General features: G+C 34.5%; 1 protein-coding gene across 3 annotated transcripts; it reads left to right on the top strand.

Annotated features, from left to right (window-relative positions):
• Positions 1–783: 783 nt before the first annotated feature.
• On the top strand, positions 784–9,926 carry LOC109005903 (ribonucleoside-diphosphate reductase small chain A). 3 transcript variants are annotated; one of them, XR_004797777.1, is made up of 10 exons: positions 791–1,104; positions 2,819–2,979; positions 3,562–3,610; positions 3,709–3,835; positions 4,327–4,392; positions 4,500–4,616; positions 8,396–8,558; positions 8,648–8,718; positions 9,107–9,195; positions 9,477–9,584. XR_004797777.1 is itself a non-coding variant. In XM_035683426.1 (10 exons), exons 1-9 carry the CDS (start codon positions 924–926, stop codon positions 9,157–9,159), a joined length of 1,014 nt encoding a protein of 337 aa, XP_035539319.1. In that variant the 5' UTR covers positions 791–923; the 3' UTR covers positions 9,160–9,195; positions 9,477–9,584. The 3 variants fall into 3 exon arrangements, 2 of the variants coding, with proteins under 2 accessions (XP_018840538.1, XP_035539319.1); XM_035683426.1 differs by having other exon boundaries at positions 9,081–9,195; XM_018984993.2 differs by lacking the exon at positions 9,107–9,195 and having other exon boundaries at positions 784–1,104; positions 9,477–9,926.
• Positions 9,927–13,848: the final 3,922 nt, after the last annotated feature.

Consider the following 13,848-nt stretch of genomic DNA (forward strand, 5'->3'; position numbering starts at 1 on the left):
AAAGCAGCCTTAAGACTTGTACAAATTATTTTTGACAAACTAGTACACATCATTCACTTTTACTGCACAGAATCATTCACTATTAGAACCAATATTTGACAAACTAGTACACATTTGACAAACTAATATTTTTACTCCAAGTACAAACTAGTACACATTGATACTTAATTCTTTTTTAGACGATTTAGGCTGTATTTAGATAGTGAAGTGAGATCACTCCACTTTTTATTACTATTTAATATTTTATCAATATTTTTTATTATATTTTCATTATTATTCACAGATAATTTAAAATCACCTTACTAAGTCGTAACCTTAGAGCACTAGAGTTTGAAAAACTTGATCAATGGCCTTGAAGCAATCAATCATAGAAAAAAAATAAATTTTTATGTGAATTTCAAATTCATCCATATTTTTTTAAAAAAAGAGTACGTAATTTACATATTTTAAGACTATAAATATAATTTTATTGTATTAAATATGAGGTGGTATTTGGTTAGGGTTCTCATCTCCTCTCCATCCTTCAATTTTGTTTGTTTTAATAGAATCATACTCTTAAAAAAAAAAAAAAAAAAAAAAAAAAAAAAAAAAAAAAAAAAAAAAAAAACTCGCATAAATAGAAGAGTGAAGTTTCTGAAAACCAAACCCAGCCCAATCTAATAAGCCCAGAAAATATAGTCCACAACCTAACCCAACTCCAATGACGCTAAAAACGTCGTCGTACAAATCAGTGCCAAGTGCCAACTTCCAATAAATAACTCACGGGGATGGAGTCAGGGTGGTGGTTCGCAATCACCATTTTCAACCTCTCTTTGTCGGTTTCTCCTCTGATCCTCGGGGGGGTTTTGTAGGGTTTATCTGAGCCCAATATTGGCATAAGCTTCAAAGTTTAAACACAGACAGAAAGAGATAGGCACAGGACAATGGGTTCCCTGCAGAATGGGGTAGAGAGACTAATACTAAATGGCAGAGAGGAAGATAAAGAAGAAGAGAAGGAAGAAGAGCCAATATTGAAGGAGCAAAACCAGAGGTTTTGTATGTTCCCCATAAGGTACAAACAGCTTTGGGAGATGTACAAGAAGGCTGAAGCCAGTTTCTGGACCGGTACTTTCACTTTCTTTCTTAACCGTTTTGTTTTCTTATGCATTTTTCTCTGAAATTTTGATTATTTCATTTTCATCTGCGAGTGTTTGGAACTGGGTATCTGTTTTTTTTTTCTTATTGAATTTCTAGTTGCAATTTATGGTCTCGGGCGCCTGTACCTATTGTTTGAAATGCTGGTTGTTTCTGTTACATCCTCGTACAGTGATGGAGCCGCGTTTCCGTCCTTCGGGGTGGCAGAAAAAGTTCCATAATAACAATAAAATCAACACAATTAACCTCGACAATGCATGAGTATCTCTACAGAGGGATGTCAGGCAGCAGTTGCAATTCTTGGGAAGAATGAGTTATTTCTCATGTTTTTGTTCTCTCCGAGAATGGTGACTCTGGAAGATGTTTCTAGAAACACCATATTTGAGTAAACAGTTTTCAGAAAAAGGAAATTAATTTACTCTTCTCGGGGTTGGCATTCATTTGCTTAAGTTTTGTGGTTGTTTTATGTTTGGTTTAATTTAATATATCAGATTTGTTGGATATTGCGGCTATATGATGACAGCCTACTTTGAACATGCGGGCTCTATCTTGTCATGCTTGCGGAAATCTCTCTCTCTGCCCACGCACACATTCCCACATGTATGTATGTATGCATGTATATTGATACCGATCTTGGGACATTTTGCCATTGACAAATGAACAACTTTGAACTATGCAGTGGTACGAATGCAAGCAATTTGTAATGTTGTGTTTTCAAAGACATATCTTGGGCTTGGCTTGAGTCTTGTGAAATTGTTTGTTCTTTAAAAGGAACAACTGCAATTGAAACTAATATTTGGGTGATTGCATATAAGGGTTCATGTATTAGTTTTGGGAACAGTTGTTTGCCATTAAGTTGAGAGAATTCTTATTGCATGAATTACATCCATATTATAAACTGTTCATAATGATACCATGGCAGCACTATAAAATACTTTGGCTAGTAAGAAAGCTGGCGGCAATACTAGAGTATGCAGACATAAGATATAATGGTATGCAAGTTTAACGTGGAAGATGCATGCTAAGACTGAGAGCTATTCTAATGCCTCAATGGAAGGCCCAAGCCACATGACCTATACTCTAAAAAGACTAGTCAATGATACAATTGGAGCCCCATTGGAACCTTATAGAGAGCAAGAACTTCTCATTCCCAAGCAATGTGAGATCCCATACACCATCTACCCTTATTCTTATCATATGGGGGTATCACAACTATCTTATGTCTCAGAGGGGGAAAAGTTACATAATTGGGACCTGCTTTTAAATGCTTTGAACAATCTTTAAGCCACTTTGACCATGCTTGCAGTGCCAAGTGTGGTACTAAAATGTGGTACTTGGCTTCGCCTATTTTAATAAAATTCTTATTTATTGATAAAAAAAAGAAGAAGTGTGGTGCTAAAATGTAGCCTTTGTTCTGATAGCATATGGATGCTAACTGTCTCAAAGACTTAAGCTGTTGGTGTTCAATGTAGTTTGGGGTAGCCTAAGACACACCACGATATTAGAATTTAATAGTTCCTTATAAGTCCATGATTTAGCCGCTATGATACGTTATGATTTAGTGAATGGTTCTTGTGTTGCACCCTGCTTTATTTGATCATAAAAATGATTTACTGAAGTGTTCTATGCTCACTTTTGATTTTATTTTTCAACATATTCTTATGACTTTTCATTGGGCTCACAGCTGAGGAGGTTGATCTTTCCCAGGACATTCAGCAGTGGGGAGCTTTGTCTGACTCCGAGAAATTTTTCATTGGCCATGTACTGGCATTTTTTGCAGCTTCTGATGGGATTGTATTGGAGAACCTGGCCGCTAGATTTCTAAATGATGTTCAAGTGCCAGAGGTGAATTTGTTTGTTAGGATCTATATATTTGTAGTTAGATATTTTTTTGGTTTCCACTTTTTTATATGATTCTTCCTGTTATTGTTTATAGCATTCAATGATGCTTCCATATTTGCATCTAGATCATGGTCATTTAAGGTTGTCCCATTAGGAGAGACATCAGAAAAAAAAGGTTAACCTATTAGAAGAGTTTTCTTGTTGAGCTATTTGCTTGTTGAATTGCAGTAAATAGGATTGAAAGAAATTACTATCCAGATCAAGGCATAGCTTTTGGGACGGTGATTTTGTATTTTGACATGGAAAATATTAACCAAATCTGTGTTCTATTACATAAAATCTCTTCACCTATCTCTCTAAAATTTAGGCTCTCCTTCCCTTCTCTTATCCTCTTTTTATTTTTCTAGTGGTTGAGGATGCACCATTTCTTTACAATATCCTATGTTATCCAGATTTAAATTAAAGACCTACCTCAATTACACTTCTTGCCTTTACTGCCTAGGCCAAATCAAAGGGATGCATCAGCATCCACCTTTTCTTCCTTATAGTTGACCAACTAAAATTCAGTCTTCTCTTTGTTCTCAGGCTCGGGCATTCTATGGATTTCAAATGGCAATGGAGAATATTCATTCTGGTAGAGCTTTGTAACTGATGCCTGTGGTTTTCTTTCTATAACCTAGTACTGGGCCTACTGGCTACCTGTTTGATATATGTGCTGCTGCCTATTGTCAGAAATGTACAGCTTGCTTCTGGAGACATATATCAAAGATCCAAAAGAGAAGCATAGGTTGTTCAATGCAATCGAAAACATACCTTGCATTGCTAGGAAGGCTAAGTGGGCATTAGATTGGATTCATAGGTTTGTATCATTCTATTGATTTTTATAGTTTTTTTTTTCATACATTTAGCAATTATATTTAGCCACCCTACATGTATTTATCAAGATCTTAATTAATGTTCAATATTTTTTGTCCAATGTTGATTAAGAAAACCATCCTATATTAACATAAATAGAGTGTTGAACTCTCATATGAACACTATCAAACTTAATCAATAGAGAATGAGTGATAGTGGTACAGTTTTATCTGTTTTCTCCCCAATCTGGGAGGAGGTCATGTTGTGCACTGCAACGAACTAGATGCAGCTGTTTCCTTGAAATACACAAAAATGCCTCGTTTAATAGAATCATCATATCATGTGTTGGATTCTGATCTACGCAATTCTCAAATAGTGAATATTGCTTGTATAATTCAACTAGTGATTTGATATACCTTTTTGCATAAAAAGGAAACATATTGAGTTTGAATTTATAAGAGTTTTTTACAATTTTTCATTTTGCATCTTGTGCAGTTCCAACTTGTTTGCAGAGAGACTTGTTGCTTTTGCATGTGTTGAAGGAATCTTTTTTTCGGGAAGGTAGTCTTCCTCTTGAGTTATGGGTCTTATGATATGGTTGCCTTTCTATGTTACTGTACTGTCATGAGGCTTGCATTTATATAGTTTTGCTTTTTTGTGGTCCTCAGCTTCTGTGCCATTTTCTGGCTCAAAAAGAGGGGAATGATGCCAGGTTTGACGTTCTCAAATGAGCTGATTTCTAGAGATGAGGGCCTACATTGTGACTTTGCTTGTCTTCTTTACAGGTTATTGTTGTGCTTTTTTTTTTTCCCTTTTAGTCTAGATGTTAACTTTCACATTTGATGTTGGCTAGAAACTAGAATAATAGCTTTACTGGGTGTTGACTATAATTTTTTTTTTATAAGTAATAAGATATTTTATTGATATGAAGATAGGCATAGCCCAGGTACACTGGAAGTATACATGTGAATACACCTATTTAAGAATTAGAAACAGTTACAAAGAAGTCATAGAAATAGTTATACAGCAGGTTAAAAAACTCCACCAGAATAGTCACTTCCCAATCATGTGCATCTCAAGTAATGCTAATGTTCCATTCTTGTGAGACATGAGTGATTACCCGTAGGTCAGCCACCATAGCTTATTTTTCCCTTGCAATTTTGAATATAGTGGGATAAGCGTCCTTCAAAGCCGAGTCTCCCACCCACACATCATACCAAAAACTGATCCTACTGCCATCCCCCAAACACAGCCGAGTATTACTAACAAAAGAGCACCAACCTTTCTGATACTTCCATAGCCCCACACCATATGCCCCCCCTCCCCTCTCTAGAACATCAACCCCCCCATTTACTTCCATACTTCATGTTAATCACCCATTTCCACAAGGCTCCCCTCTCATTATTATAGCGTCACAACCATTTTCCTAATAAAGCCTTGTTGAAGGCTCTCATATTACGGACCCCCAATCCTCCATCTCTCAAAGGAGTACACACTTTATCCCACCTCACTAGGTGAAATTTAAACGCATCACCTAGTCCACTCCACAAAAAATCACTTTGAAGTTTCTCTATTCTATTTGCAATGTTGGCGGGGAGAGGAAATAAAGACAAGTAATATGTGGGAAGGTTGGATAAAGTGCTATTAATAAGAATGATCCGCCCCCCTTTTGTTAAATACAACATTTTCCACCCAGCCAACCTACACTCTAATTTCTCCAACACCTTCTCCCAAATTGTCTTAGCTTTGAAAGAAGCCCTCAACGGAAGACCAAGATACTTCAATTCCAACGAAGAAACCACACATCCCAATATGTTAGCCAACCCCCTAATGTTGCTTACCTCCCCTACCGCAATCATCTCCGTCTTAGCAAGATTAATCTTCAACCCAGATACCGTTTCAAAACAAAGTAAGATAGCCTTCAAAGATTGTATATGTCTTACATTTGCCTCACAAAACAACAATGTGTCATCAGCAAACAAAAGATGGGAAATAATGATAGAATCGTAATCAGTATCTCCTGCTGAAAATCTTGAAAAAAATCCACTCTCTACTGTAGCCGGCACCATTCTACTTAGAGCCTCCATTACTAGGACAAATAAAAGGGGTGATAATGGATCACCTTGTCTTAGTCCCCTCAAAGTATTAAAAAAACCCACAGGATCGCTATTTACCAATATCGAGAAGCGGGCCGTTGACACACAATGTCTCATCCATGTCCTCCATCTTTTCCCAAACCCACATCTATTCAACATATAGAACCAAAAATTCCAATTAACGTGATTTTAGGCCTTCTCCATATCTAATTTGCATAAGATATCTGGTATTCCCGACTTGATTATGTTGTTCAAGCACTCGTTCGCTATAAGAACCGAGTCCAATATTTGTCTCCCTTTCACAAAAGCATTTTGAGACGTAGAGATAATCTTGTCCATAACCGTGCTCATCCTATTAGCAAGGACTTTGGAAATTATCTTGTACATGTTGCCCACTAGGCTAATAGGCCTAAAGTATTGTACCTCTAATGTACCCGCCTTTTTAGGGACAAGTGCAATAAAAGTAGCATTCAAGCTCTTCTCAAATTTGCCAAAATTGTAGAATTCGTGAAACACCTGGATGACATCCTCTCTCACCACCTCCCAATAAGTCTGAAAAATGCCATAGTGAAACCATCCGGTCCCGGAGCTTTATCTTTGTTCATTTTTCTGATTACCAGTTGTACTTCTTCCTCTTCAAATGGTCTCTCTAGCCAAGTCATATTACTTTGGTCAATGGACTCAAAAGCTTGTCCATCTACAGTAGGCCTCAAAGCATGAGGTTCCGACAGCAAATGTTCAAAATGTCCAGCCACATGATCCTTTATCTCGGCTTGGTTTGTAGATGCACCTCCATCAATGTTCATGGACTCAATAGTATTAAACCTCCTATGTGAATTTGTAACACGCTGAAAAACCTTTGTGCACTTGTCTCCCTCCCTAAGCCACAATGCCCTCGACTTTTGTCACCACAACATTTCTTCCATTAGAATCAATCTTTCTAATTCAGAAACCACTTGCCCTTTTCGGTTATGCTCATCTCCTACACCCTCCAAGCTTTGTAACTCTTGGAATAAACTCTTCTTTTGTAAAGTTACATCACCAAATACCTGTTCATTCCATGTTTTCAATTCCTTCTTCAAAACTTTTAATTTTCCAGCCAAGACATTGCTCGGAGTGCCTTGGAGTTTATATGAATTCCAACATTGTTGAATCAAATCCACAAACTCATATGTTTTTAGCCACAGTCTCAAACTTAAAAGGCCTTCTACCCCCTTGAATACCACCACAATCCAACATTACCAAGAAGTGATTAGAGCATATCCTTGGAAGTCTTTTCTGACATAAATCTGGAAATTGCAGCTCCCAAGGTGATATGAGAAATTTGTCCAATCTTGACCAGGTTTGATTATTAGCCCAAGTATATTCACCTTCCATCAAAGGTATGTCCATAAGGCCCAAATTAGATCCGAGAATTCCACCACAGCATGGTTGTGCCCCTCCCCTGACCTTTTGCTAGGAAACTTTGTCACGTTAAAATCTCCCCCAATACACCAAGGTACATCCCACCAAGTACATAGGCCAGCAAGTTCATCCCAAAGTAACCGCCGCTCACAGTCCAAGTTAAGGCCATACACCCCTGCAAAGGCCCATAAGAAACCATCTTCTGTATTTTTAAAAGAACACCCCACCGAATATTCATCTACAAACTCATCAATGTTCTCCACCACCCTTTTGTCCCACATGACCCAAATTCCACCCAAGGCCCATTTCGAAGGTAAGTATGTCCAGTTTATATATTGACAACTCCATATGCTCCGGATAGTTCTTCTAGTGATGAGCTTCAGTTTTGTTTCTGTAGACAAATGATATCCTCCTTCCATTGTCTTAAAAAAGATCTTATTTGAAGGCGTTTGTTGATCTCGTTCAATCCCTTAACATTCCAAATCAAGATTTTGTGCTTCATTTATCCACTAATCCAGCCCTCCTCTTGTTTCTTCCACGACTCGCACTCCCCTCTTTCCATCATAATTAATGCACCAAGTCAGCCTCTTGAACTCCCTCTCTCTTTTTGACCCTATTCCATGTTGGCCTACCTCAATGGCTATAATCAGTGCCTTAAACTAATCCTCATAGTCCTCACACGAAATCTCCATACAACTCTAAAATTCCTCCACCTTTTTCAGAACCCAATCAGAGGAGAGAGTAGGAGGAATCGTACTAATTGGTGTAGGATCCTCTCCTGTAGACTCCTCCCCCTCTGCTGAGTGTTTACATGGATCAGGATCCTTCCCCTTCTATCTCCCCCTCTTCCGACGCACCCTCATACACCCCCACAGCAAGCTTGTCAACAAGATCTCCCTCATTTGACCCATCGTAGGACAGTTCTTCCCCCATCGTGCAGTACTGTGCCTGACCCAAGTTCTGAATACAAATACGAACTATGGTAGGCATAGGTTTAATTTCTATTATGTTATGAATATGAACTATAGTAGAATAAAATATTCATTTATTGTTCTTGCTTACAGCTTGCTAAGGAAGCAACTAAACTTGGAAAAAGTTCATAGCATTGTCCATGAAGCTGTAGAAATCGAGACACAGTTTGTGTGTGAGGCCCTCCCATGTGCATTGATTGGCATGAATTCATCACTCATGAGCCAGTACATAAAGTTTGTTGCTGACCGACTTTTGGTAATTTTCCACTAAGTTGTTCATTTTTCTCCTACTTTACTGCGGAAAGGTTTGACATTTTTTATTTATAATTTTTGTTTTGGCACCAGGTTGCGTTAGGGTACCAGAGAAAGTACAATGTGGAAAATCCTTTTGATTGGATGGAGTTTATTTCTTTGCAGTAAGTATTATAAGCATTGGTTAGGTTGTTCTGAATTTTCCAAACCCGAGCAAAAGTTAAAAGTACCGCTGATTTACTGATGTCTAGAGGAGATAATCTTGTGTTGTCTTCAACCCAAGTATATAGGTTATTCAATATCTCAGAAAATGTGTTTTCATTTACAAGTAGGCAGTAATCCATGCTCAGAGCCACAACAAAAAAAGGTAGGAAGTAACCCCCGGGGGGTGCCTCTTAGAAGTCTTTTGTTGCCAGATAATATTTTATTGATTGTTTTTTCACACCCCATGCATTGTAACTAAATATTAGAGCCTCCCTCATTATCGTAAGTTATAATCTTATAAGCACCTGCGACAACTGATCAGATATTCCGATCCTTGGCTTAACTTAGGCAAGCCATGTGTCCCAGAAATGAGGTTTAAAAGATTAAAGTGGGAAACGTGAGTGGTTAGACTTGCTGGAAGTATGGGCAAGAATCAGGTAGGCTCATTCCCATGTTGCTTATAATAAAATAATTCTTACTTCTATAAACAAAAAAAGTCCCATGTGAGTTAGTAGATACTTTTCGCCAAAAAAATAGAATTTTTTTCCTTTCCCATTTTGTTTTTGAGTCAATGCATTTGTGAAATATGTCGTTAAGAATCAAGATCTTGGACTCTGGTATTTGTTGGGTATAAACTATAATCACACTGATCAGGATGCTCTGTAATTGGGTTCCAGCTTTATTTTCTTTATGTTTATTTATTTTTTTGATTGGGCAGAGGCAAGACAAACTTCTTTGAGAGAAGGGTGGGAGAATATCAGAAGGCATCTGTAATGTCAAGCCTTCAAGATGGCGGAAAAAACTATGTCTTTAATCTGGATGAGGACTTCTAGTCATAACTTCTTGCTCCACCCTCTGAAAATCATAGAGATGCTGGACTGTGCATCAAAATTTTGTTACTATTCTTCTTGGTAACATTTTGTCTATAGTCTATTCCATTTATAAGCAATTCAAAGTATAAGCAATTTGAAGGATTCATCAATTCTTAGTCCGAGATGTTTATTTTTATTAGAAAGAGTTTATCAGACTATCTATAAACTTTTCATATGTGCTGTTTACAATATTTTAGGGTGTCTTTTAGCAGTATCTGTGTCATGACTAAGAAGTTGTAATATATCTATTGTCAAATTGATTCTCTCAAGATGGAACTTTGTATCATCTTTTTTTCTTTTTGCTTTCTCGTCAACTCTGCAGCTGATCTAAAATGTCAGTATATTGGTGGTATGCTCATTCCAAGTCTGAGGTTAGATTCCTCTTGGATGCAATTAATTTTTAGGGGCCTTTTTCTCGAATTATCCGAGGTGTACTTGCGAAAAATTCTTTGCCAAAGGCCTGTGCAGTGTGCACCCCAGCGATTAGTCAGGATTTTATTCTCGGACATCCAGTGCCAATAAAAAAAATCAAGATGTATCATGTCAGATTAATTAGTTGTATTTCATAAAAAACTTTTAAGTTTAGTGTGTGAAGGCTTATTTCCAGTGATGCTATCCCTTTCTACGTAAGAGCAGCTCTTTTCAAGTCTCTGTATATGCATAAAGCGTGCGCTAGTTCTACATCCATGTCTTTTCAACTCCTATTGTCTTTTGTGTAGGATGCAAACTTCCATCGACACTCGAAATGCGGATTTGCAGATATTCTTATAACATGATGTGAATATCTGTATCAAAAACTATATATAATTGCAATCCATCGGTCCACATGGTTGAATCATATACGAGTAGAAAATTCATTACCTATTTATTGCTGTCCGGCAAAACTACTTGTTGAGAAGTTACTAAGAACCCAACCGCATGTCATTTCTTTTGGATTTCTTTGGCAAACAACTCATTCGTTTTTTCAATGCGGTTAGTGAGAATTTGAAAAGTGTGACCACTAAAAAGATAGGAATATAATATTTCATTCAATCATGGGTCATTATTCAAGCACTCTTCATTCTTCGATATATCATGGGTTTTAATATACCAAAGTTTTCATCTAAAGTTCAGAGTCTAGACTGAGTGATTTGAATAATAACAGTAAAAGATTAGAAATTTAGAGAAATACTTTAGCGACGAAGTAATTACACAAAAATAAACCTACAAAATGACGTGGTTTGATATGATACGTCAGATTGTTTTATCGTAAAGTAGAACTAACGGATCCTATAAAATCACGTCTGTTTATAAATTTACTTTTATGTAATTTTTTTACGTTTATAAAAACCTGTAAAAAGTGTCGGTGGCCATTTAGAACTCAAAACAGAATTAGAGAGTATTGGTTTTGTTTTTAACAGTATTAAACAACGACAGTGTACTGCAAAATTAGGTAAACTTCTCCAATTCTCAAACCACCCACTCCAGGGAAATAAATTCTTGATCCTGATACATTGACTCATAATATTTTAAGTGCCTAGATATGAGATAAATGAAGTTAGCAGGTAGTTTTAGTAGGCACTCTGACTTTTTCACCAATGGGATCGTGTTTTTCTTCCTTGTAATTATGCCCCCCATCTTCATGGTTGCCCACCCTTCTACATATAGCAGGATAAACCAAGTCTGTTCACTTCCAAAGGAGCTGCAATGATCTCTCTAATTCCTTGTAATTTTGTAAAGAAAATAAGGTATCATAGAGTAAGTAGATTAGGAGTGGTGACACCCTACTCTCAGAGCTAACTATACTTTGAATCTTATTTCTTTCAATGACTTGTTAAAAAATTTGCATTAATATTCAATAAGTTTCATTTTGGTCAAATTATCATAAAATATATCAATTTTACGAGTCTAGAAGATGTTTGGAAACATATTTCATCTCATCTCATCTTATTTTTTTCACAAACATCATTCAAATACAAACACTTTCAAACTACTCAATACAACTTTTTCAAACTAATAATTATAACTTTTCCAAATTTTCAAAAAAAAAAAAAAAATTCAATTCTCAAAATAAAAATAATATTTTAACTTTATAATATTTTTTATTCATTTTTTTCTCTCTCATTTTCCAAAACCTAGATATGTTTGGCAAGTGGGATGAGATACAAAATTCTTATCTCATGATTACAATTTTTTCAAATTTTCATACAAAATATAATAAACAATTCAACTTTTACAAATCTCAATTCAATTTTTTCAAATCCTAAAACAATAATAATTTTAAAAAATAATATTTTAAACTTTTATCAAAAACAAAAAATTATCATCTCACTATCCAAAAAATTTCAAACTATTTTACTACTATTCACAAACCATCTTACTATTATTTATAAAATTCTCATCTCATCTCATTTTCCAAACATTCCTGAATTGTGGCACTTCGACTTTATCTATTTTTAATTCTGTTAATTACTAAAGTTAATGTTTAGTAAGGAGGTTTTTCATGTCATTGTGGAATGAAATCTTATTTTTTACTGCTATATTTATCTGTATTTAGATTAATTTTATACTATAATCTTATTTACTGGATATGTATGATAGGTTGGATTATGTTTATGGTTATGGGTATGAGTTTATCAAGTTGATTAGTCGTGAATCTAGTTGTGATAATATGAATGATGAATGAATATTTTTCTTATGCTTATATATACAATTGTATTAATTAGGTTTAATCAAATAATTAAGTCAATTCAATCTATTTACTAAGGCTTTATTTGGTTATACAGATAAGATGAGATGATAAATCAGTAAATAGTGGTGAGATAATTTGTGAATAATAGTAAAATAGTTTGAGTTAAGATTTTTATAGGATTTTGAAAAATAAGAGAGAAAATATTAAATAAAAAAATTATAAACTTAAAACTTAAAAAGGGTTAGAATATAACTTTTTAATATTATTTTTTTCTTTGTTGTGTTTTGTTTAATATGAATGATGAAAGAAAAAATTTTAAAATTTGAAAACTTAAAATTGAAAAATATTTATATTTAAATAATATTAAGATGTTGAGATGAGACGATAATGTTTGAAAGGAAACCAAACCAGGCCTAAATAAGTCAAAACATATCGCATTTGGGCGAACCTAACATAGTATGTTTGTTAAATGGATTATAAGATTGTGTTAGATCATTCTAATCAAATGAGTCAGAGTCAAGGTTGAACTAAATAATTACGTATAGATGGTTCGATACAATACAAATCAAACTCATGAACTCAAATTATCACCGCTAACACCAACCTTGGTAGAGTTGTGTTAATGATTAGACTAATTTTATATATAACAGTGAAGTATGTAAATACTGCGTAATCGTTTTGAAAAATAGTGTAGTCTATTATTAAAAAATTAATTTTTTTTCATGTAAGTCCTATATTTTATTCATTTTTTTCAAAGCGATTATGCGCTAGTTGCACAATTCACAGTTACAAATATATTTTCTCTAATGACTAATCCAATTTTACCTAAACTCATTTTCATGTAATTCATAGTAATAATTGCCTAACTCATCTCATGCAATAACATTGATTCACAAACTCAATAGTTTGCACCCAATTTTGTAACAACTACTTGGGGTCTTGATGTACTAAACCATATAATTTGGCATCTATAACCATATCATAATTGATTGCATCCTTACCCAAAAAATAAAAAATAAAAACATTTTGAATAGAGAAACGATTTCATTTCATCTCGTCATTATCATTTTTTAAAATTTTCATACAAAATATAATAAACAATTCAATTTTTTTAAATTTTTTAAAAAATAATATTAAAAAATAATTTTATAATAATATTTTATTTTATTCATCTAAAATTATTTCATTTCATTTCACTGTCCAATCCAATCAAGCTCTTGTTGAATTCATAACTCATTCCGATATATCCATCGAAGTAGTTATGCTACATAATATATTTTTATCTTTATTGTATTTCGATAATATATCAACCATTAGATCAATCATTAATTTGATTTTTTAAATAAGAAATTCAACAATTGATGATTAGTGATATATCATTATAATAACTTCTTTTATTGAATTTTTGACATTCAAAGTCAAATGGCTGCACCATCATCACTTTTTGTTTTTATAGATAAGATAAAATTAAATAAATTAAAAATTAAAAATAAAATAAAATATTATTAGAATATATTTTTTTAATATTATTTTTATTTTAAAATTTA

Source organism: Juglans regia, chromosome 12 (assembly GCF_001411555.2).
Source record: "Juglans regia cultivar Chandler chromosome 12, Walnut 2.0, whole genome shotgun sequence".
NCBI lineage: Eukaryota > Viridiplantae > Streptophyta > Magnoliopsida > Fagales > Juglandaceae > Juglans > Juglans regia.